Genomic DNA, 21,620 nt, shown 5'->3' with positions numbered 1-21,620 from the left:
ACGTTTCTTGTGGAAGCATATGCAGTTAAACTCAAACAGTTAAAGAATAATTCCACACATGAGCCAGTTTAAACGATAAAAATGTTGTTCCACGAATCTGGCATTTCAAATTAATGATAGATATGTTTGCATATAATTTGGTTTGTTGGAAAAGGAAAACGACAACAAGCAGAACCTTTATTTGGACAAGCACATCAACAGATGACACCCTTTCTTTAGGAGCTGCAACTATTTACATAATTTGCAGAGTGACAGCTAGGATTGAAACTGCTTCATTCAGCCATTACATGAACATAATTTAAGTGTAAAGACCAACCATGTACATCATGCTGCATCAAGCTTAACAGTTTGTATGGCTTACAGATAAATCACTATAAGATCCATGACACATGACAAGTGCCTATCTGATCAAATCTGATAGCAGTATTTTCTTAAAACAGAGGGGGACCATATGTTAGTTAAGTACAGAGATACTAATCAATATAACTATTAATCCACGGTCTATGCATCACAACAAAGCATATGGTCTTAGTAGCTTTGGTTTTCTGCAAAGCTATTCAATGTCGCCAGCACCATTAAACAAGACACCGAAGTACTGAACTACTTGGCATTGGCATAATACTGATCTTCAGATGTATCAGGTCTAAAAGCGCAACCACTTCCGCCTTAATGAATCAATGCAGGATGCGTATAAATGGACGCGACATATAAACATAATTGGACTAAAATAGAATCGTATTGCACTGTGACTCTGAAATTTGAAGCAGAATGATACGATTGATAACATCACAGGAACAAAAACATATATACATTGGAACCGTATTGTCCAAACCTGAAGCAATTTGTGAGTCTCCCGAGGCTCTGCCGCCTTCGCCGGAGCAACCGCCGCTTCCTCCGCCTCCTGCCCTCTCCCCGACCGCCGCCGCCCCCGCCTATCCCTCCTCCTCTCTTCCTGGAGAAAAAAAAACATCCCACTCAAATCACACCAATCCGCAACGCAAATCACTTAGAAGAAACCCGAACTCATTAGAACAAACCCTTGGGCCCTTTTCTGCGTCGTCCTCGAAGTCGTCGGGGTTGAGCCCGTACCGCTCCAGGAAGCGCCTGCGCTCCCTCGCCGCCGCCGCGGCGCCTGAAGGAGCCGCTGAGGCCGCGACGGGGAGACGGCGAACGGAGGCTCGGACGGATACTGGCTTACTAGGGTTCGGGACGGGAAGAGACGGGAGGAAGGGGTGCGCGGCGAGAGTGGAGGACGCCATCGGCGACGAGTGGCGCGAGCTCAGCAGCGACCGTTCCTTCCCGGGAGACGTGACGGCTGACGAGAGGGGATAAGGGAGGTTTCGTTTGCTCTATCCCAATGACAGTGGGCCATATGTGTCAATGAGCAGGAGCCCGGGGCCTTGCCTCTCGTCCATCTCACTAGAAACAAACCCAGTGTAGCTATGGGTTGTGTACAATGCATTCACTGATCAGCCCATGGCATTGTGTGCAATAGGTTCAGTTTTACATCGAGTTCACTGCAGTACATATTGATAATTTTTTTGGATTCAGATAAGTATTAAAAGATTGTACGGCGCCTTCAAATAAAAAAGTCATCAGAGATCTTAATGCAGAAGTCAGCAGTTTTCTGCATGTTGTCATGTTGCATAATCTGAATATGCCAAAAAAATATAAACATTATACGATTAACAATAAAAGAGGTAAAATCAGATTTTACATATGTGACAACATTAACTCAATCCATAATAGATTAAAATAGCACGCGTGGTCGTACCAGAGAAATGACACACAAAAACTTATGACAAAAATATGGCTGCATCAACGAAGTACTCTAGGAAATTTAGAACAATGAAATGGTTTAGGAGCAATCTCCAAGCTGACTGTTGTGTACAGACACTACTAAACATTTTTTTTTCGTTTTACAGCAGCGCCTTTGTCCAATTCTTCATCATGCCCTGGAGCTTGGTGTTATTCCGGTGTCGGTGTCAAGTTCATTTCAGTAATACCAAGAGCCTATTCCTGCATGCATTGAACTCAAAAACTTCAGTTATTTAGAGATGTTGAGCTAGCAAATTAATCATGGAGGTTTTGACGAGTGTATCTCTCTGTAGAAGATTGCGCTATATGTTTAGACAATGCCGTTTTAGCGCTGCGTCTCTGCTATGAAATTTATCTTGTTCTTGCCTTTTTCTTTTTTTTTCTCCTATATTTTCTGTATTCTCATAGATTTCATTCGCTTCGTATGCGGCTGTTCAAATTCTGCTTGCTGTATTGGGCTCTGTCTCTTATTGGATTTTGTATAGCAGATATGATCATTTTCATATATTTTATCAGCCATATCTGAACATTTGATTAAGCCAAACGAAAGGACCATAAAAACATAATTAGTAATGAATAAACAACTAATATCTTAATTTGTGTTTGATGTAGAGGCTAACATTACGAGCAAAATTATTTTGTTAAACATGCCTCTTGTGAATCAGTTTGGAACCATATTCAGATTTTTAATGCACAGGGCGTTTCTACAAGCTGTCTTTTCTTATACTCTCTCCGCACCATTTTACTTGTCGCCACTAGTACAAACGAGAACGACTTAAAATATGCAGTCATTTTACCCCTGGTTTGGAACCATTTTACTTGTCGCCGGTAGTATGCAGCAGAGGCATTTCTCTTTTTTACCCCTGGTTTAGCACCTATCCCCTCGGCCTCCTCCGCCGCCGTCCGTGCTCTTCCCTCGGCCTCCGCCGCCGTCCGTGCCTCTCGCCACTCGCGCAGTCGCGCGTTGCCCTATCCCTGCCTCCCGCGCGCCGCTGGAGGCCATAGCCGCCCTCCTCCTCCGGAACTCTCCTCCCCCAATCTCTTCGTTTTGAGCGCCGCCACCTCGAGCTCTCAACCTGTCCGGTGCACGGCGACGCACTCTCTCCTACCATGCGCTGTGGGGTGAGATCGCCGGCGGCGAGGGACTCGGAGGGGGCATCGGAAGGAGCGGCGGTGGGGCAGGGATTCGATGGGGCAGCCGTGGGGAGGAGCTCGAAAGGGGCGGCGGCAATGGCTTCACGGACGGCGAATCCGCTTGGCCAATTGCACGGAGGCGCCATTGCTCCCGCCGCCGCAAGGAGTGCGATGCGTGGCCAGGAGAGATGGACGATTGGACGAAGGGCAAGAAGGTAATTGCACTGTTTTCTTAATTTTTTTTCCCAAAGCTGTCGGAAACGAAGTATTTTGATACGGAGGGAGTAGTATTTAAGAGATGAATTGAGACGCAGCTATGAATCGGCTTCACAAATAGAACTTATCCAGACTACCTACAGATGCAATCGATTACAATTTAATGCTAGAAGTAGAAGCTAACAGAGGGAGGCAGACGGTTACGTCTTACAGGGATCTGCCCGGGCTCATCACCTGCCAAAACCATTAGCTAATTTAGTGTTCCGCTGTTGGTTAGCACTAGTTGTATAGCTGGAGAGTGGAGACGCCCAGGCTCATCGAAGTCGCTGGCTCCGCCACATTGACGCCTGTTGTTGATGGAAGGTTGTGGCTGTGCTTATCAACGACACAGCTCCAGACGACGAGGATTAGGGTGCGGCTTCGTTGCTGATGCAAGTCCGCCCCCGTCGAGGGAAACGGCATCACGGTGAGATGCAGCCGCGTTTGATGGAGAGGGCGACCTGGGGCCGCAGCGTTCCTCAACTGCTGGCCGACGCTCGATTTTTGGCGTGTGGGAGCAAATCTGGCGAGCAATGAGGGCGCTAGGTCGGCAGCTCGACTGCTCGAGCGCGGAGGAACAGGGGGACGGGGCGCGTGAGCGTCGGCCCTCGGGGGAACAGAAGCGGGAGGAACGGGGCACGGGGACCGCGCGTCGGCACTCGGGGGGAGCGGGAGGAGCGGGGCATGGCGTGGCGCTTCTCGACTCGAGGATTTGCAGTGGACAGAAGCTCGCGAAGATGGGAAGATGAACTTGCGGCGCGAGAATGCGAGATAGACTGGCCGGCGTGAGGATTTAGCGAGAGCAGAGCAACCGACCGACGAGATGGACGAGCGATATCAAGGAAGTCTCTCGAGCCCTCTATACGGGATACGGGCGGCGCGATGTGCGCCACGGTATAATTGAAGAGGAGAACGGACGGTCGGCGATTCCCGGCGACGTGGCCCAATGACCGCTCGAGGACCGTCCGCCGATTTCGTCAATTAGAGATTCGCATCGCGTGACACGTCACGCTTGTAACCGTTGCCACGATTGGGGAAAAATCATTTTCGTTCAAAAGAAAAAAAATATCATCTCATAGATAGCCGTTGTTTGGATCGCCTCCCCCTCCCTTCTCGTCCCCGGCCACCGCCTCGCCCAACGGCTCTATTCCCGTTGACCGTTGCGAGTTTAAAGCCTCCCCTTCCTCGCACCTCTCTTCCCCCAAACCGCTCCCCCTCTTCCCCGCCGATCCAATTCTCCCACCGCGAAAACCTAGAGAGAGCGAGAGGGAGAGGCGATCCAGAGATCGGCGCCATGAACGACCTCATGACCAAGTCCTTCATGAGCTACGTCGACCTGAAGAAGGCGGCGATGAAGGACCTGGAGGCGGGCGGCGACGGGATCGAGCTCCCGGAGTCGGGCGCCGGCGGCGTCACGGACGAGCGCCTGCGCGGCTTCTTCGAGGAGGCGGAGGCGGTTAAGGCGGAGATGGCGGCGATCCGCGACGCGCTCGACCGCCTCCACGCCGCCAACGAGGAGGGCAAGTCGCTGCACCAGGCCGACGCCCTCCGCGCGCACCGCGGCCGCGTCAACGCCGACATCGTCGCCGTGCTCCGCCGCGCCCGCGACATCCGCGCCAGGCTCGAGTCCCTGGACCGCGCCAACGCCGCGCAGCGCAGGCTCTCCGCGGGGTGCCGCGAGGGCACGCCGCTGGACCGCACGCGCACCGCCGTCACCGCGGGGCTCCGGAAGAAGCTCAAGGACCTCATGCTTGACTTCCAGGCGCTGCGGCAGCGGATGATGTCCGAGTACAAGGAGACCGTGGAGCGCCGCTACTACACGCTCACCGGGGAGGTCCCCGAGGAGGAGGTGATCGAGCGCATCATCTCCGACGGCCGCGGCGAGGAACTCCTGGGCGCCGCCGTCGCGGAGCACGGCAAGGGCGCCGTGCTCGCCGCGGTCCACGAGATCCAGGACCGCCACGACGCGGCGCGCGAGGTGGAGCGCAGCCTCCTGGAGCTCCACCAGGTGTTCCTGGACATGGCCGTCATGGTGGAGACGCAGGGGGAGAAGCTCGACGACATCGAGAGCCACGTCGCCAACGCCTCCCACTACGTGCAGGGCGGCAACAAGGAGCTGGGTAAGGCTAGGGAGTACCAGCGGAGCAGCCGCAAGTGGCTCTGCATCGGCATCATCATCCTGCTGCTCCTCATCCTCCTCGTCATCGTGCCCATCGCCACCAGCTTCAGGAAGTCTTGAGCGAATTGTGATGGGAGGAACAACGCCGGGGTTGTGAATTTGTGATGATGAAGGGGTTCGGATTCGATTCGTTCATTCGTTGGGTGGGTCATGGGTAGGTTCGAATGATCTGGACACTCTGCGGTTGTGTCTCGTGTTGTTTGATTTCGTATTCGTTAATTTCAGCCTGAATGTTTCTGTATCCATCAGGATTTAGCTGATGAAATCACCTTTAACTGTTCATCTGTTCCTGAGTTCGTGTACTGTATGGCATGAGATTTGGTGGGTGACACTTAGCAGCAGTTGAAATTTAAAATTCCCATTGTCAAATCGTTCCTGTAAACTGTGCTGACATGCTCAAATCTGGAGAAGCTGGCCACATACAATTGCTAATTAACCATTGTTCAATGACCTAAACTAGTGCGATTTTCCGTTGCTCTGTCTGGTTTCAGATCTCATTCATCAGGAAAGGGCTTCTATCACTGTATGCGTTGGCCAACCCGAGAGAAGCCATTTTTTTTTCTCGCTGATCTGTTTTGCTGATGTTAAATCTCCTTGATCAGCAAAGAGATCAGAGGGTGAACAGTGAAGGCCTTCAACAGCCGGTTCCCCTTGTCTGAATCTGAGAGAAGTAGCCTCCTGCCACATATTTTTAGAGAGTCATCCCACCCGAGTGAAAATAATCCTTCCCTCGTTCGATTTTTTTACCATACGGTCCGAGATCGACAGGAAAGATCGAACCGGCCTCCTCCTTTATCTCCTTCACCGGTCACTCCACCTTATCCGCTCGTCTCCACCAGACGCCGTCCCCTGCCTTCTCCCCGCTGCCTCACCGGCGCCGGTGCGGGCCGCCCTCCTGCTGCCGCCCCTACCTCCTCCCTCCTCCGCCCCCGCCGTCCGCCGCCGCCACTCACCGGCGCCGTCCCCGGTGCTAGCCGCCCCTCCCTCCTCCCTTTTCTGCCCCCACCGTTCGCTGCTACCCTCTCCATCTCCAGCGGCTGGCGCTGCCAGAGACACCGCCACCGCCGTCGCCCCCGCTCCGGCATCGCCCAACCAACCTCCACCACCACCCGACCGTCGGCGCCCCGACCACCGCGCCTCACCGCCCCCACGATCGCCACCTCCGCCAGGTCGGCCTCCTGCCGCCGGCCCTCCCTCTAAGGCCGCCGGTGAGTTCCCAAACCTCGCAACCCCAAAACTCTAACCCCTGAACCCTCTAATCTCGTCGGAGCTCAAATCCCGATGAGGAAAAAATCGAGTGAGGGAAAACCATATTTCAGTTGGGTGACATATAGCTTTTGCCTACTTTTATGCCGGCACTAGCAAAGTTGCAATGCACACTCTACCGTTGTGTTGTGTCTCTTCGTGTCATTTTAATTTGTGTTCATTAAGCCATTCTTAGTGGAGAGTAAGTTTCACTATGCCGTTTCCAAGAGTGCCACATCATCTTCAATGATTTAAGTTGATGAATGAAACAACTCCTCACAATGCACAGTTTCATGTCACGATTTCATAGGCTACTCATAGTATTTAATTATTATATGGTGTTGAGATCAAATATGCCATATGAACATGTAGCCACTTATAATTGTACCTAAATTAAGTAGTGGCACACTAGCCATGGCCACACAGGATCAACAAAAGTTATGGAGATGAAACAAATTGCTCTCAACGGGAGTTTCATCATAGTTTCAAAGTCTTGATAATTGTGTACACGAGGTTTCATCCTCATGAAACCCAACTCATCTCTCTCTCCATAAATTTTATGACATGTTAGCATTTTTGTCTATATGGCATGCATTTAATGAGTTTGAAACCCTATGAAACTTGTATTGAGAATGGCCTTAGGGCCTGTTTGGATCCAAGGGCTAAATTTAAGCTCTGCACTTTTAGCCCAAAATTTAGCTCTTGGGATCCAAATAGGTAGGCAAAAAGTGTAGAATAGCTAAAGTTTGGACTAAAACTTTTAGCCCCCAAAGAGGCCCTAAAAGGGGCTAAAAGTGCTTCTCCCCCCAATTCCACACCCTGCCCCCCCTTCCTCTCTCCTCTCCGCGTGGTCCCTCCTCCCGCACCCCTCCCTCTCCTCTGCCTCCAACGCTCGCCTCCTCCGGCCGGCCCGCCGCCTCCGCCTCCGCCCGGCCCCGCCTCCTTCGCCCGCCACCGCCGCCTCGCCTCGCCGACCCCACCATCTCCGCTCGGCCCCACGGCGCCGCCACCTCCTCCTCCGCCTTCGCCTTGCCCTCGCCGCCGCCTCGACCCCCCCGCCGCCAGCCTCGATGCTGCCGGCTGCCAGATCTGGGGGCCGCGACCGCCGACAGGAGGGAGGACGGGGAGGGAGGCTGCCGTGGTGGCAATGTACTCCCTCCACGTCTCGGTTGACGGCGAGCTCGCGTTGGCCGTCGGTCCGGAGCAGGTGCCGCTGCTCGTCGGTGTCCGCCGCGAGGGCGGTGGCGCTCCTAGCCGCGTCGGCCGGGTCCCTGGCGTACCGCCGCTTGAGGTCCGACAGCTTGGTGAGCTCCGCCACAAGGCCGGTGTCCGCCGCCTGGATGGCCTCGGCGTCGTAGGGGTGCTGCGCCAGCTGCAGCTGCGCATACGCCGCCTTCACCGCGGACGCCCCCGCGAAGAGGCTTGCCACGAACACGTGCTTCGCGGCGGCCTCGGGCCTCGGCGCCGGAGATGGCTGCGTCTGCGCCTGCGCCTGCGGTGCCGCCACCCCTTTCTTCTCCGGGGCGCTCTTGAAGAAGGCGTCGAGCGTGTACGCGGCGACCAGGTTGCCCGACAGCTTGAGCTTTTTGAGCGAGTTGATGGAGAGAGAGGGGAGAGGAGAGAGAGGGGGAAAGGAGGAGAAGGGAGTCCTTAATAAGGATAAATCAGTCATTGTTTGATGTGGTACTAAAATTTAGCCCATGGATCCAAACACCCCAGCAAAACTAAATTTTAGGGGCTAAATTTTAGGAGCTAAAGTTTAGCTCATGAACTAGTGATCCAAACACCACCTTAGTTACTTGGGGCTTTGATGTGTCTATACCTATCAAGATTTAGCTGATCAAAATGCCTAGTGCAACTTTGTTGTCGATATATAGGATTTAGTGAACTTGGGAAACTCTGAAGATTAGTTCTATTCGTTTGATACATTTGGTCTCGTCACTGCAGTTTTGTACAGGGGAGCTGGTGAAAATAAAATAAAAAGGGAAACATATTTTCTTCAAGCATTAATCATAACTACAGTAATCCTTATAAATAAGTACTCCTATCTCTTCTAGTATTAGTATATAATACAAAGGTAGACACATGCCATGGGCTCCTCAAAAGAAAAAGAAAAGTAGGTGAAATAAAGTGCCACACCCATTGGAGTACGGGATTTTTTTCACATAAACATCACTTTGTGTTTTCATCCCATACAACTCCTTTGGCAGCACCTTTCCAAGCAGTGGACCTAGGTGAATCTTGAGTAGAGCACACCTTAAATTGCTAATTACAAAGCTTGAAAATGATACAAATTTATTAACTATTTTTTGCACTACAAAATAGGGGGGGCAAGTGCCCTAGCCCCGTCTATGTAGGTCCACCTTATTTTTACCAATTTTTATTGATGCCTCACTAAATGGGTAAAAAGAAATGGCTTCACCAAGAAAAATCCTACAAAAACACACAAACGGTCTATTGGAAAGGAGGGAAAAATTGCATCATCTGTTTCTCTGGCTTTCGTTGAAACCCAATAAACGGGTAAAAGGAAATGACTTCACTCAAAAAGCCTACAATAAGCCCCCAAATGGTTTATCGGGAAGGAGCTTTTCCTTCCTTCACAACCATGAAGTTCCCTCAAACTTATTCAAATTGCCATCGAGAAGCTAATTTACCAATATCTTTTAAAAATATTTTAGCTACAAAAAGAAAAGTTGCTTCAGTAGAACCAGCATTTTAATGAGCCAGGGTCTTACCAAACGGACATTAATGTCAAGTATATCTGCTGATCTAGATATGGTGAGCAACGGCACCAAGAGGAGTCGTTCCACCACCTCTGAATGCTGGAAGGACTTCGAAAAGATCTTCAAGGATATCAATGGTAATAAGGTAAGGATCTCTGCCAAGTGCATTCATTGTGCTATTGTATACGCTACTCGATCTACTATTGGCACTTGCCATCTAGACCGGCATGTTGAGAAATACCCAGCGAGGAAGTCAAAGCTTCGTGTTTCCCAGTCTTTGCTCCAGTTCAATTCGGACGGAAGTGTCCGTCACTGGGATAACAGTTCTGTTGACACCGGATTTTGACCAATCCTATAAATTCGGAGTACAAGATAATTGGAGTCACGTACAACAATAAAAAGCTAGCATGCGTGTATATGGGCACGGAGTCCAAATCGGCTTCATTGGATTGATCGGCAAGAAGAGGCAAGGATGATATAAAGGAAAGGCCAACACATATGGATAAAAATGATTAGAATATACAACATGGATTCTGGTGCACTTTGCATGCCATGCGTGGGAGGCTACCAGAATAATTATGCATGCGGCCGATCTGTGCATGTACGGGAGGTTGTTTCATAGAATAAAATATTTTAGAGATAGAGTTGGGTTAGTTAGAGATAGAGTTTTTTATTAGAAAAGATTGTGTACGTGACTTGCCTTGTGCGTGGTTAGATGCCAATTATGTAACGTCCGCCCTATAAATATAAAGGGACGTGGCCATTGTAAAGAATCATCACACGATCAATAATACAACATATTTACCTTTACCTTTCGGCTTCACGCCATTGCCCTAGGAGTAGGAGTAATGTAGCTTCTCGACGAGTTCTTTCTAGCAAGCTGGGCTGCATTGACCTCGATCTCCAGTGAGCTGCAAGTTCCGTCACCAGGTGTTCTAGGTTTTAACCACCGGGTGCATCGCTGTGGTTTCGTCTAGTTTCATCTACCAGTTATCGAGTATCTTGGATCTTTGACTTACGGCGCATCACTTCTGTCTCGATCTACGGTATTCACCAGTTATCCCGCCTTGATTAAGCTTGCATCGGCTGATATTTATCTATTCTTTCGTCTTGCCGTTCAGTTTGCTTTAATTAGCTTCAGATCGATTCATCATAGACGATAGATCATTTAATAGCCTGTTGCATCTTAATCTTGGTTACCCCTTCGAGTGTTGTTGGGAGTAAGTTCCATTGTGATTGGATTAATCAGCTGGCGGGGTTCAGATTAACGTCCTGCTAAATATTTTTAGACTGCAACTACCGGGCGCATCGCTGTGGTTTCACCTAAAAATATTGATGGTGATGTTAGTTTAGATCTCATCGGCTTGTGGCTCTAGCTATGGTGGAGCAACAACTCAACAGCATCGTGTTTCCTATCGGCCGTATGGCTGATGGTTATTGTAAATTATATTAAATCGGCCCGATCGGCCGACTCCATCGAAGTTCGAGAGAATTATCTCCACCTTGTCAGTTGAATGGTCAAACTGACTGGCACGCCCGCGCACACCACGCGCACCGATTTGGATTCTGCACTGGAGTTAAGCAGATCTCCCAGGTCCTCATGTGCTGATGCAGGGTCCACCACCGCCAGAATTTTACGTCAACAAGTTCTGATGTAGCTCATACTCAACTATGTCATTTGATTGCTAGACTTGATCTTCCTCTATGTTTTGGTGAATCTGCTACATTTGAAGGGTACATTAAGCTTACTTATAATCCAAGATTCTCTATTGTCTCTAGGCAAACCACCACTAGAGATTTTAGCAAGTACTTTAATGATTGCCATGCTAAGCTTATTGGATCATTAACTGGTGTTTCATCTGTTTCTATCACTTCTGATATCTAGTCTGGTAATGCTAAGGAAGATTACCTTAGTGTGGTTGCTCATTATATTAATGTTGATCGGCAATTAGAGAAGAGGATAATTGATTTTAGGCTCATTGATGAATCTCACAATGACCAGAACATTGCTGATCATGTGATTGCTGTGCTTGAGGAGTATGGTTTGATTTCAAAGGTATTTTCTGTTACTTTGGATAATGCCTCTGCTAATACCAATGCTATTGAGAAACCGAGTCCTGAATTATCTTCTTATGTTGGTAAAATATTCTTGCATCAGTGTTGTGCTTGTCATATCATTAATCTTGTGGTTAAATCTGCCTTGCATGAGATTAAGAAATATCTTGAAGCATTTAGAACTGCAATTTCTTTCATCAATTCTTCTAACCAGCGCATTGCTGCATTTAAAAGATTCTGCCTTGTTGTGAATGTTCGTCCTAGAAAGTTTGATTTGGACATGGATGTTAGGTGGAACTCCACATACTTCATGCTTAAAGAAAGTTTGATTTGGACATGGATGTTAGGTGGAACTCCACATACTTCATGCTTAAAGAAAGTTTGATTTGGACATGGATTTTAAACATCTGATCCCTTACAGGCAGATATTTCATTAAGACTAACTATCCCAGGGGTGAAGATGAGCCTTTACTTTTGACAGAAGATTATTGGATTGTTGCAGAGAGTATATTATCATTCGTTAAACTATTTTATGATTCAACTCTTGCACTTTCTGGTGTTTACTATCCTACATCTCCACTTATGTTGCATGAACTTATTTTGATTGCTAAGCATCTGAAACATTATGAGAATGATAAATTGCTTAGGTATGTGGTTGTTCCTATGAAAGATTACTATCTTAAGTACTGGAGGGATATTCCAATGCTTTATTCTGTTGCATTCATCTTGGACCCTAGAGCTAAATTGAAAGGTTTTTAAAATGTGCTTAGGTTGTTATTTATTATTACTGGTACCGATTATTCTGCTTACTTCACTGATGTAAGAACTGAACTTTCTACTGCATTTAAGATGTATGAATACAAATTTGGTGCAGTTAAATTGCAAAGGCCTCCTAGTTTTGGTAAGAAAAAAAATTGATTGGGATGACTTTTTTTCAAGTGGTGGTGATGCTGATGTATGTGCTTTTGGACTTGGTAATGTCTCTGATACTTCAATCTCCACCCATCCTCCCACTTTGCCTCCTTCTTTGTCTAGAAGATCATCTCCAAGCGCTTTGCTGCAAGCAGCAAGCACTAGTGCAACTAGTATAGGTATTGACTCTGAACTCTCTATCTACTTGGACAATGATATTGTCACCCATTTTGATGATAGCTTCAACATCTTGAATTGGTGGCATGAGCATAAACAAACTTATCCAATTATGTCAATCTTAGCTAAAGATGTTCTAACTGTGCCTGTCTCTACATTATCATCAGAGTCTGCCTTTAGTATATCTGGCAGGATCATCGAGGAGAGGCGGCGTCAATTGAGCTTTGAAATAGTGGAGATGATCTCTTGCGTCAAGAACTGGGAGGCTACAAAAGTAAGAATTCAGAACTTGGTGGAGGATCGGGAATTTGAAGATAGTTTTGCTAATTTGTATCTAGATGTTCCTAGTGATTCAGATGTGTAACTCAAACTTGGCATGTAATAACTTTGAAGTACTTCAATGTTTATTTGATTGAGCTGGGATGCACTCTTTTTTCATATCTAAGGTTTCTAACAAGGTGTGAGTTTTACCTAGATAGGTTTTTAATGATTGAGCTGGGATGCACTCTTTTTTCATATCTAAGGTTTCTAATAAGGTGTGAGTTTTACCTAGATAGGTTTTTAATGAGGCAGCTATTACACCAACTCAAACTTTTAAAATTGTTTCTCTTGCCTCTAATTGTGGATTGGATTGTGAGCTAAATATGCCTACCGTGCTAGCGTGCTGGCCTAGCACGATAAAAAAAACCTTAGCAACATGCTAGGACCGGATTAGTATCGGGCGGGCCCATCTACCCATCTATAACAGCTCCTGCGAGCACCGCGTCTTTTCTATCCTTTCGGGAGGCAGGAAGGTCGGACCCGATGCGCGACTGCGGCCGTCCAAAAACGTGAAGACGACCCGTCGCGCTCGCGGCTCTCGGCGCCGCGCGCGACGCGGGGCCCGTGCGCGCCTAGGAAGGAAGGATAGGAGGCGGGGCTCGTGATGGAATGACCGGCGACCACACGGGATCCGGGGATTGGCGGATGCGGCACGCGGATTACCCCGGATGGGGCGTGTGCGGCTGCCGGGGCCGCATCGTGTGCACGCCAAATTCTCACGTCCTCTTCTCTCCCACCGCCTACGCCTACGCAGCTGCTTACCTTATCCCCCCCGCTAGCCTCCCGCTGCGCCTCATCCCGGCAGCTAGTACTTACCCCCCCAGCGGCCCCGGGCACTCTTCTGCTCCTGTCGGCTTCTTCTTCTCCATCTCGCTTCCCTCCGATCACCGGCTGCTCGTGCTGAACTCTTCTACGCAGGTTAGCCTCGTGCCATCGCGTTTCACCATTCGAATTCTTGCTCTCACAAATCATATGTTCTTAGTTTGCTCTTGTTCTCGCTAGGATCGATAGTTCTTCTCTAGATAGTGAACTAGGTTCTGCGTAGCAAATCCGATTGGTCTTGCTTAACCTTCGTGTGCAGTTGCAAGTCGCTAGAACGTATGTGTTCATGCAAACTAGTTGCTCAAATGCTTGGAGAGGTCTGGTTCGATGCAGTTTACTGATACTAGGAATGCGTTCGTGCAGAGCGATGAACATCTTGAACCAGCCCATCAACCCCGGCGGCCACCCGGTGTTCCCGGCGGCCAAGGAGAGCGGCCACCTCGCGCCGTCGTCGGTGCGCTTCGACGGCGCGCCGACGCAGCCGAGCACAGCGGCCGCGGGGCGCTCCAGCGCCAACTACCCGAGGTGGCAGGCGCAGACGCTGCCCCGGGCCAGCAGCTACGTCGGCATCGAGCACGACGGGGCCACCGCGGCGCCCGCCCCGTTCAAGCCGCCCACGCTCGACTTCCTGCGGTCGCTCCTGGACAACTGCAGCGTCAGCTCCGCCTTGGCGGGCGGCGAGGCCAGCGCGCCGCCGGCGCAGGCGCCGCAGCTGCTCGCGCTGCGGGTGGTCGTGACCTCCGCCGTGGAGCTCGACGCGCGCCAGACCGAGCTCATCGCGCGCAAGATGCGCCTGCTCACCGGCTTCGTTAACCTCACCGTCGTGAACGTCGTGGACCCGTCCCTGATCGCCGGCTTCGTCATCAGCTACGGCAGCGATGACTCATACGTCATTGACCTCAGCGTCAAGGGCCAGCTCGCCGCGCTCAAGAACCGCGTGGACTCCATCGACCAGACCGCCCACGCCCACGGACACCCGCACCACTGATCAGCACTGGAGAAAGGTATACACACACTACAAGCCCAGCAGCAGCACCGCCATGACCATGAGACTATATACAGAACCGAACGCCATGCCAACAACAGTTTTCCTATCCAATGTTGTTGTAAATCGCGAGAAACTTAGCTACTGCCTTCCTCCTGAGCCTATATAAATGTTTGTACGATACAGCAAATGTTATTATATATGATCGACGTTGAAACAACAGCTTTGATGCTGTAATATGATGCTGCAAAGTTGCAGTTTGTAAGCAAGGTGGATTGCAGCTCTGAAATGTTGAGCTAGCAGAGTCTAATGCCATGAGAACAAAAGTAAATGCTACTGTATCCAGGAACAAGTAAATGTATTTGTGAGATGCAGCTACAGCTTTTTACCCATCTTCAGCGTTCTGCACTGATCAGATTAGTAGCACAAACACATGAGGATTTTTCAATGTCTATATTATTCAAGAACAGCAGCTCAACATAGAGAAGGTCACAGTTCATCAGTGATTCATGAACTAAGTACAGGTAAGTGCAGTAGTACAGCTTTTATCTATTGTCGTTGTAAATCGCGAGATACTTAGCTACGGCCTTCCTGCTGACCCTATATATGTGTTTGTATGATCAACGCGGAAACAGCAACTTCTATGGCATAATATGTCGTTGCAAAGTTGCAGTTTGTATGCGAGGTTCAGGGTTGCAGCTCTGTAATGTAAGAGTTAAGCGGTAGCAGGGTGCCAGAGTCTAAAGCAATGAAAGATAGCTAAATGGTACTGTATCCAGGAACAAAGAAATGGTATTTTGTGAGATCAGCTAAAGCTTAAAATTGAGATTGTGCGAATTTGCAATGGCACAGGGCAAGATTTATTTCTTCATCTAATATTCAGAGTCTGCACATATCATATTAGTAGCACAAAGACATCAGAATTTTTCAGTGTCTATCTTATTCAAGAACGGCAGCTCAATAGATGTCCCAGTTCATCATGAACGAAAGACAGGTACAGTGCAGTAGAAGTAGGATCAAACCAAAGCCTGATTAACTGTGTTTCTGGCCGTGGACATCGCGGTGCTGCAGGGCTTCGTAGAGATTCTTGAGAGCCTTGTCATAGTTCACGAACCCCATGAACCAGAACTCATGGTTATCCGTGGTCGTGATCTGGATGTACCTCTCTGCCCGGTTGCGCGTGCTGGAAGAAGGGTTCACCGACCTCACTTGGCTCAGGGGAAGCACCACCTGCAGGTCAATTTCACACACATAAAAAAGAGGTTCATCAACTTTGATCTGTCACTCTCTGTTTTTTAACTGAATTTTGGTCGGTCAGTGACTCTAGGACGTGCATTGGTGGATCAATCACTGAATGGAGGTGAATGTGAAGCACTGACTGAACTGAAATAAACTGAAACGCGACTGAAAGGCAGGCTGGTACTTGCCTTGTAATACATGCACTCAATCGGCTGGCCGGCAGGGCCCTGGTAGCAGACGGGGCTGTCACTGCAGAAGGCGAGGCGCGCCGTGGAGAGGTAGAGCGTGCCGATGACGGGGCCCGAGGAGGTGGAGAGGTAGCAGGCGTAGGCCTTGCGGAGCTGCTCCCCGGGCATGGCGCCGAACGTCTGGTAGAAGACCCGGTCGTGGCCGCCCTCAGCGTACACCTTGGTCCCCTGCGACAGCCGCGCCACCGCCGCGTCCGCCATGTTGGGCGCCGTCCGCACTGTCCAAGGAAGGAAGCAGCAGGTCACGCATCGGAATCCATCGTGTCAGTCAGTCAGTGTGCGTGTGTGACGAATCGATCAGAGGAGGAGCAGAGGAGGAAGGTGAACGGACGGTGGTGCCAGATGTTGCCGGTGGCGTCGGCAGCCTTGCGGGTGCCGTCCTCCAGCAGCTTGCCGTACCGGCCCAGCGCCTTCATGACGGCTGCATCCAAGCAAACGAGCACGTAAGCCAAGCCGAATTCATGGTGAGCAAAAGACGAGAAGGGGCGGATTCAGGGACGTACTCTGGCAGGTGGACGGGGTGGCGGCCGCGGGGGTGACCATCACGTAGGGGTTGCCCACGCCGTTGCTCGCCACGGTCACCGGCACGGCCGTGGACTGGGGCTGCGGCGCGGCCGCCTGCTGGTTGCCGTACGCCTGCCCGTGCCCGACCGGGTACCCCGACGGCGGAGCAGCCCACGACGCCGCCATCGACTCTCTCCGCTCCGGTGTCCGGGACAAGGGAGATCGGGGCGTCCGGCACTGGCGATCGATTTGATCGGGGCTCAGGAGATGGGGGAAGCGCTGGCGATCTAGTCGTGCGGGTGCTTTGCTTCCTTTTTGTGCGGAATCGAAGGCGAGGAGACGAAGGTTCTGTGCAGCGTTTACTCTCACCCTGGGGAAGGAAAGGGAAAGGGGAAGGAAGGAGGGGCGTGCAGTGCAGTGCCGTGCAGCGCGGCCGACGAGGGAGGGGTGATTGAAGAAGACAACTGTAAACAAGTGGAATATTTTGGGGGTTCGCGTCACTTCCGCGTACGTCCGCCGCACCGAATCCTGCTGGGCGGGCAGGGAGGTGCACCGAATCGCCGGTGCGGCGATCGATGCCCGCGACGGCGCCTTCAGGTGGAAGGAAAAGGAACGGCTGACCGAGGCCTGAGAGATCGAGCAGTTGGCGAAATGGAGAAAGATGCAGACAGAGGGGATGATGGATGGTAGCTGGTTCTGGCCCAACAGGCGCGGCATCGGATTCTGCTGCTCCATTTTAGGCTAAGTCTGGAGGCCCGCTAGCCTAGCCACACAGACAGTATCTAGTTCGGCCCAAGGCGTTGAGCCCATTCGCTGAGACATGCAAATACTGCTGCTGGAGAATGTCCACAGTCCACCACGACACTCTACCCCTTCTGTGCACAAAGAGTGCTATTTTAGAGCTTAAAATAAGAGTGAACTGTAACTTTTGAACTAACTAGATTTAATTGTACGAAAAAATAATTATCTACAATTTTCTTTTTACCAAGGTGCATGCGCATTTAACTAACATATTTTTTCCATTATGCATTTTATCTTTTCCAAGATGCATGCACATTTAAATTTCTATTTTTTCTCTTTTCAATATTTGGTTCATGTTGATTAACTGCTTTAATTAGAGGCATCTATATCACTTCTCATAAATACTAATATGTCCTTAAACTTTTGAAAACTTTTGAAAACGCACTTTTTTTGGACAGAAGGAGTATCTAGATAAGCATGTGCAGAATCCTCTAAAAAAGTAAGCAGGTACAAGTTTCGGAAGCTATGGTAGTTTATACTAGCTTCATGTTATGGCATTGGGTATGAAAATCAGTTTATCTTTTAAATAATTTATTTTTTTCCTAAACACCATGTATTTAAGAATGGGTAAAAAAAAAATTTGCGAAACAGAGGTGGATTTGTTAGCTCGTACTCGGGTTACAATCTCCACGCACAGGGTTTCCGATAATCTTAGGAGTTCGTCACAATCACACAGTTGATGACATCTCTACACAAGTACTCTGAGTTTGGTTCCTACTATATTATTTAAACTCCACCTCTCGCTTCCTGGACAAGAAAGATGAGGCAGCTTTTGTTTTCCGATGTCGAGTTCAAAACATTGCAAGCAAATTTAACCATTCAACTCTGGTATCGATGACGATCGAGGCAACTTCGTCTGCCTCGTTACACCTGCAAGAACAGGTAGTCCCGGTAGTGTATGCGTAGGCTATTCGTTGAGTCTATTGGGGAGAGATCTTTTATATGTCTGCTTTCCTGGAATTTTTTTTTTTGTCAATCCACAAAAAACTACAACCAATCTACTGAGCATTGAAGTAAGTTGCGGAGCACACTTCACCAGATATACTAGAGCATGAAATTTGACTAGGCCACATGGCAATCTGGGCACGTGATTTCACCGTGTACAAACACATGCATTTCATGGCAAGTTTCGCTTCACTATTCCATTTCGTTGGCTTGGGAAGCTTGCGTTTCATCAGAGCAATTGGTGTCTCGACTACATTTTCCGGATACGCCGAAGAAGTCAGCTTCAGTGCCATGCCGAACGAGACGTACACACTACGTACGCGCAAATAGTAGTACTCCCTCCGTTTCAAAATGCGATCGTTTTAACTTTTCTAGGTATATAAATTTTGCTATGTATCTAGATATAAATATACGATAGCAAAATCTATGTATCTATAAATCCAAAACAACTTACATTTTGGAATGGAAGGAGTATAAGGTCCTGTTTGTTTGAGTTGCTTATGCATAAGCAACTAAAAATAAGCAACTTATTTGCTTATGAAACCAATCACCCTTACTTATTGGGTTGCTTATAGGGCTGCTTATTTTTAACCTATAAGTGTTGCTTATGAGGACTAAAAAGTGATCTTTAACCCGTCCTCATTTATGAGGAGTGAGAAATGGGATGGCATGTAATTATTAGGGGCAAATATGTCAAAAACAATCTCATTCAATGCAGTTTAGCAACTCAAACCAAACATCAAGCAACTACACATGGCCTAACCTTATATAGTCCCATGTGTTTGGCATTGTTGGAAAACGGGACACATGCATGTGACTGTGCAAGACCCGTCCGAAATTGGTATTAGTATTTTGTCGCGTCCAAGTTGTACGCTTGGTTATACAAAACTAGAACTGCACGGCCTGACTGAATTCAGCTTTGTATGAACAAGCTAGACCAAACGTGCACCATGCTGCTAAATACACATTAAAAAAAACTTGAGCTCGTATGGAGTTCAATCTGTGTTTAGCCGCTCTTTCATCATCGACTTCTCTGTCGCCGAATAATAAGCTAGCCTTAGAGTAAAAGGGTTTTTGAACATAACCGTAGAACCCTCTAAAACAGGAGTACTAGGTTTTTTATGGGTTGTAAAATAGTTTTTGAATGTGGTATAATCGTAGAGAAAAAAAGATTTGTAGCAGAAGAATGTTACTGTACTACGTGTCACAACCGGGTCCAGCGGGACCCAAAACCGCACGCGAGAGGGGCCGTGTCGCACCAGGCACGACGCGGGCGCGCCAGGATCACGAGCAAAACGAGACTCGCACGCGCGACCACGCCGCGCGCCTTCGCTGTCCGCCCGCTCGCGGCGACCGGTTCAGCCCCACACGGCTCGGCTTGCTCAGCCACCGAGATCGGAACACGTCGCCAGGATGGACGGTGGTGCGAAGAGGAAAGCCGCGGGGCCCGCCACCGATCCTACGTGTCCGTGTCGCGGCGCGCTGACCTGTCACCCCGTCCAGCGTGGCACGAGCAAACCCTCTTCCCGCCTCCCGCCCGCTGCGTGCCGGAGCGTGCCGCGGCGCGCGCCCCACGCTCCCCCGCACCCGCTTCACACCACACACGGATACGCACCAATCGGAGCCCAGGGATCCGCCACGGATCCTGCCACAGGCCCTTCCCAGCCGCACGGGATCCCAAAAATTCGTCCACGTCGGACGCCACGCCCGCATCAGAGCCGTTCCGGGAAGCAACAGGCGGTTGCGCGTCGGAGACCTCTGCCGTGCCGGCTCCCCCAATCCGACGCCCTCCTCCCAACCTATTTCTACGCGCACCACCCGTTCCGTCGCCGGTGACTCGTCTCGGCTCGTGCTACTGCTACTACTTCGGATTGCCACCGGTTTCGCCATCGATCCCGGCGCCTCGGATCATTACTTCGGTCGCAGGAGTCCGCGGCGGTCCGATCGGTGGTGGTGAGGCGGGCGATGGCGGCGGCTGCGCCCACCGTGCGGGGGTACGGCCCGGCGTCGTCGTCGTCGTCGGTGGCGCTGCACCGGCCGCGGCCGCGGATGCCGGCGTCGTTCGCTCCCGTGGCGACGCGGCGGGCGGCCTCGGTGCGCCTCCGCGCGGCGGTCGCGGACGCGCCCCGCGGGCTGCAGCTCCAGCGGCGGGAGGAGGGGTTGTTGGGGAGCGTGTTGGGCAGAGGAGGTGAGGAGGAGGAGGAGGAGGAGTTGTTGGAGAAGGTCGGGGAGGAGAAGGTGGAGGGCTGGATGCGGGAGTCGATCGCGGAGATCGTGCGGAACATCGGGGAGGCACCGTTCCTTGTGCACCTGTTCAGCAGCGACGACGACGACGGCGTGACGGTGCGGCGGGAGCCCGCGTCCCCGGAGAGCTGGCCCGACGTGCAGCGCCGATGGGGGGCCGGCGGGCAGCGGCGGCCGGACGGGATCATCCTGGTCGAGCAGGTGGCCGCCGCGGCCGCGGACGGCGGCGCCTCCGCCACGGAGGCGGCGCGGCAGGTCTGGGGCCTGGTGGTGCAGGCGCGCGGGATGGAGTGCGCGTCGTGCTACGTGCTCGACACCTGCCGCGTCCGCTCGTCGGCCGGGTTCTGCACGCACTTCTGCCTCGCCCGGGCGCAGTGCTTCGGCGATCCCGTCGAGCTCCAGCTCCGCAACGCCTGGCTCAACCGCCTCGCCGGCCGTCGATAGCCCGCCGCCGCCGCGGCCCCGTGGCCGCTACTACTATTGATCTACTACTACTAAAAGTATTCGATGCGCCAACGACCAAATGCAATGATGCCTCCAGTTTGCCGGCAAGAACGAGGAAGAGAAGCATGGGGATTGGATTGGAAGCAGGGGAGGCGAACTGAATCGATCCAATCTTTTCGTTCAGCTCAGTTTCTCCCTGATTTCCTTTAGATGTCAAATGTACAGATTATTGATCGTAATTCTTGCTTGCTTGTTCAATGATCAAGATTCATCGAGGCAATTACAATGCATTGCCTATTGCTAGACCAAAAATTTCCAGTCCTTACTTTTCAAAAAAAAAATCCAGTCCCTTTGGAGGTCTTCCCTTCATCTGTTGCAGCTTCTTGCTTTCGTTGCAAGGCAAATGACGACATGATTACGATTCCATGATTGTGATCAGCCGTAAAGTTACGTGATAACGTTCTCGTCTAGTATTCTTTTCCTCTTTCTTTGACTTGTGAGACGTAGTATTACGACGGCGTTAGTTAGGTAATTTAAACCGTTTTGACGGCAGGATAATGACAAGGGGG

General features: G+C 50.4%; 5 protein-coding genes across 5 annotated transcripts in view; 3 read left to right on the top strand and 2 right to left on the bottom strand.

The window, feature by feature from the left end:
• LOC101756357 overlaps positions 1-1,344 on the bottom strand; it is a 3,958-nt gene extending 2,614 nt beyond the window's left edge. The window contains exons 1-3 of the mRNA XM_022829638.1: positions 1,038-1,344; positions 657-952; positions 317-329 (exon numbers count right to left, since the gene is read on the bottom strand). Coding sequence (XP_022685373.1) covers positions 317-329; positions 657-952; positions 1,038-1,259 — 531 coding nt within the window. The 5' untranslated portion in view covers positions 1,260-1,344. The remainder of the gene's footprint in view (positions 1-316; positions 330-656; positions 953-1,037) is intronic.
• A 2,122-nt stretch (positions 1,345-3,466) lies between these two features.
• Positions 3,467-5,755, top strand: LOC101764990 (syntaxin-related protein KNOLLE). The gene has a single exon (XM_004981796.4). It carries the CDS (start codon positions 4,502-4,504, stop codon positions 5,444-5,446), a length of 945 nt encoding a protein of 314 aa, XP_004981853.1. The 5' UTR covers positions 3,467-4,501; the 3' UTR covers positions 5,447-5,755.
• A 7,806-nt stretch (positions 5,756-13,561) lies between these two features.
• Positions 13,562-15,018, top strand: LOC101764575 (ATP synthase delta chain, chloroplastic). The gene is made up of 2 exons (XM_004981795.4): positions 13,562-13,737; positions 14,005-15,018. Exon 2 carries the CDS (start codon positions 14,009-14,011, stop codon positions 14,627-14,629), a length of 621 nt encoding a protein of 206 aa, XP_004981852.1. The 5' UTR covers positions 13,562-13,737; positions 14,005-14,008; the 3' UTR covers positions 14,630-15,018.
• A 436-nt stretch (positions 15,019-15,454) lies between these two features.
• On the bottom strand, positions 15,455-17,286 carry LOC101764166 (GEM-like protein 1). The gene is made up of 4 exons (XM_004981794.4): positions 16,617-17,286; positions 16,445-16,534; positions 16,054-16,331; positions 15,455-15,856 (listed from the first exon to the last, which is right to left on the bottom strand). The coding sequence occupies exons 1-4, from the start codon at positions 16,801-16,803 to the stop codon at positions 15,659-15,661; spliced, it is 753 nt and encodes a 250-aa protein (XP_004981851.1). The 5' UTR covers positions 16,804-17,286; the 3' UTR covers positions 15,455-15,658.
• A 2,863-nt stretch (positions 17,287-20,149) lies between these two features.
• Positions 20,150-21,363, top strand: LOC101763772. The gene has a single exon (XM_004981793.4). The coding sequence runs from the start codon at positions 20,329-20,331 to the stop codon at positions 21,049-21,051; it is 723 nt and encodes a 240-aa protein (XP_004981850.1). The 5' UTR covers positions 20,150-20,328; the 3' UTR covers positions 21,052-21,363.
• Positions 21,364-21,620: the final 257 nt, after the last annotated feature.

Source organism: Setaria italica, chromosome IX (assembly GCF_000263155.2).
Source record: "Setaria italica strain Yugu1 chromosome IX, Setaria_italica_v2.0, whole genome shotgun sequence".
Classification (NCBI taxonomy): domain Eukaryota; kingdom Viridiplantae; phylum Streptophyta; class Magnoliopsida; order Poales; family Poaceae; genus Setaria; species Setaria italica.
This window is presented reverse-complemented; position numbering and strand designations above follow the sequence as displayed.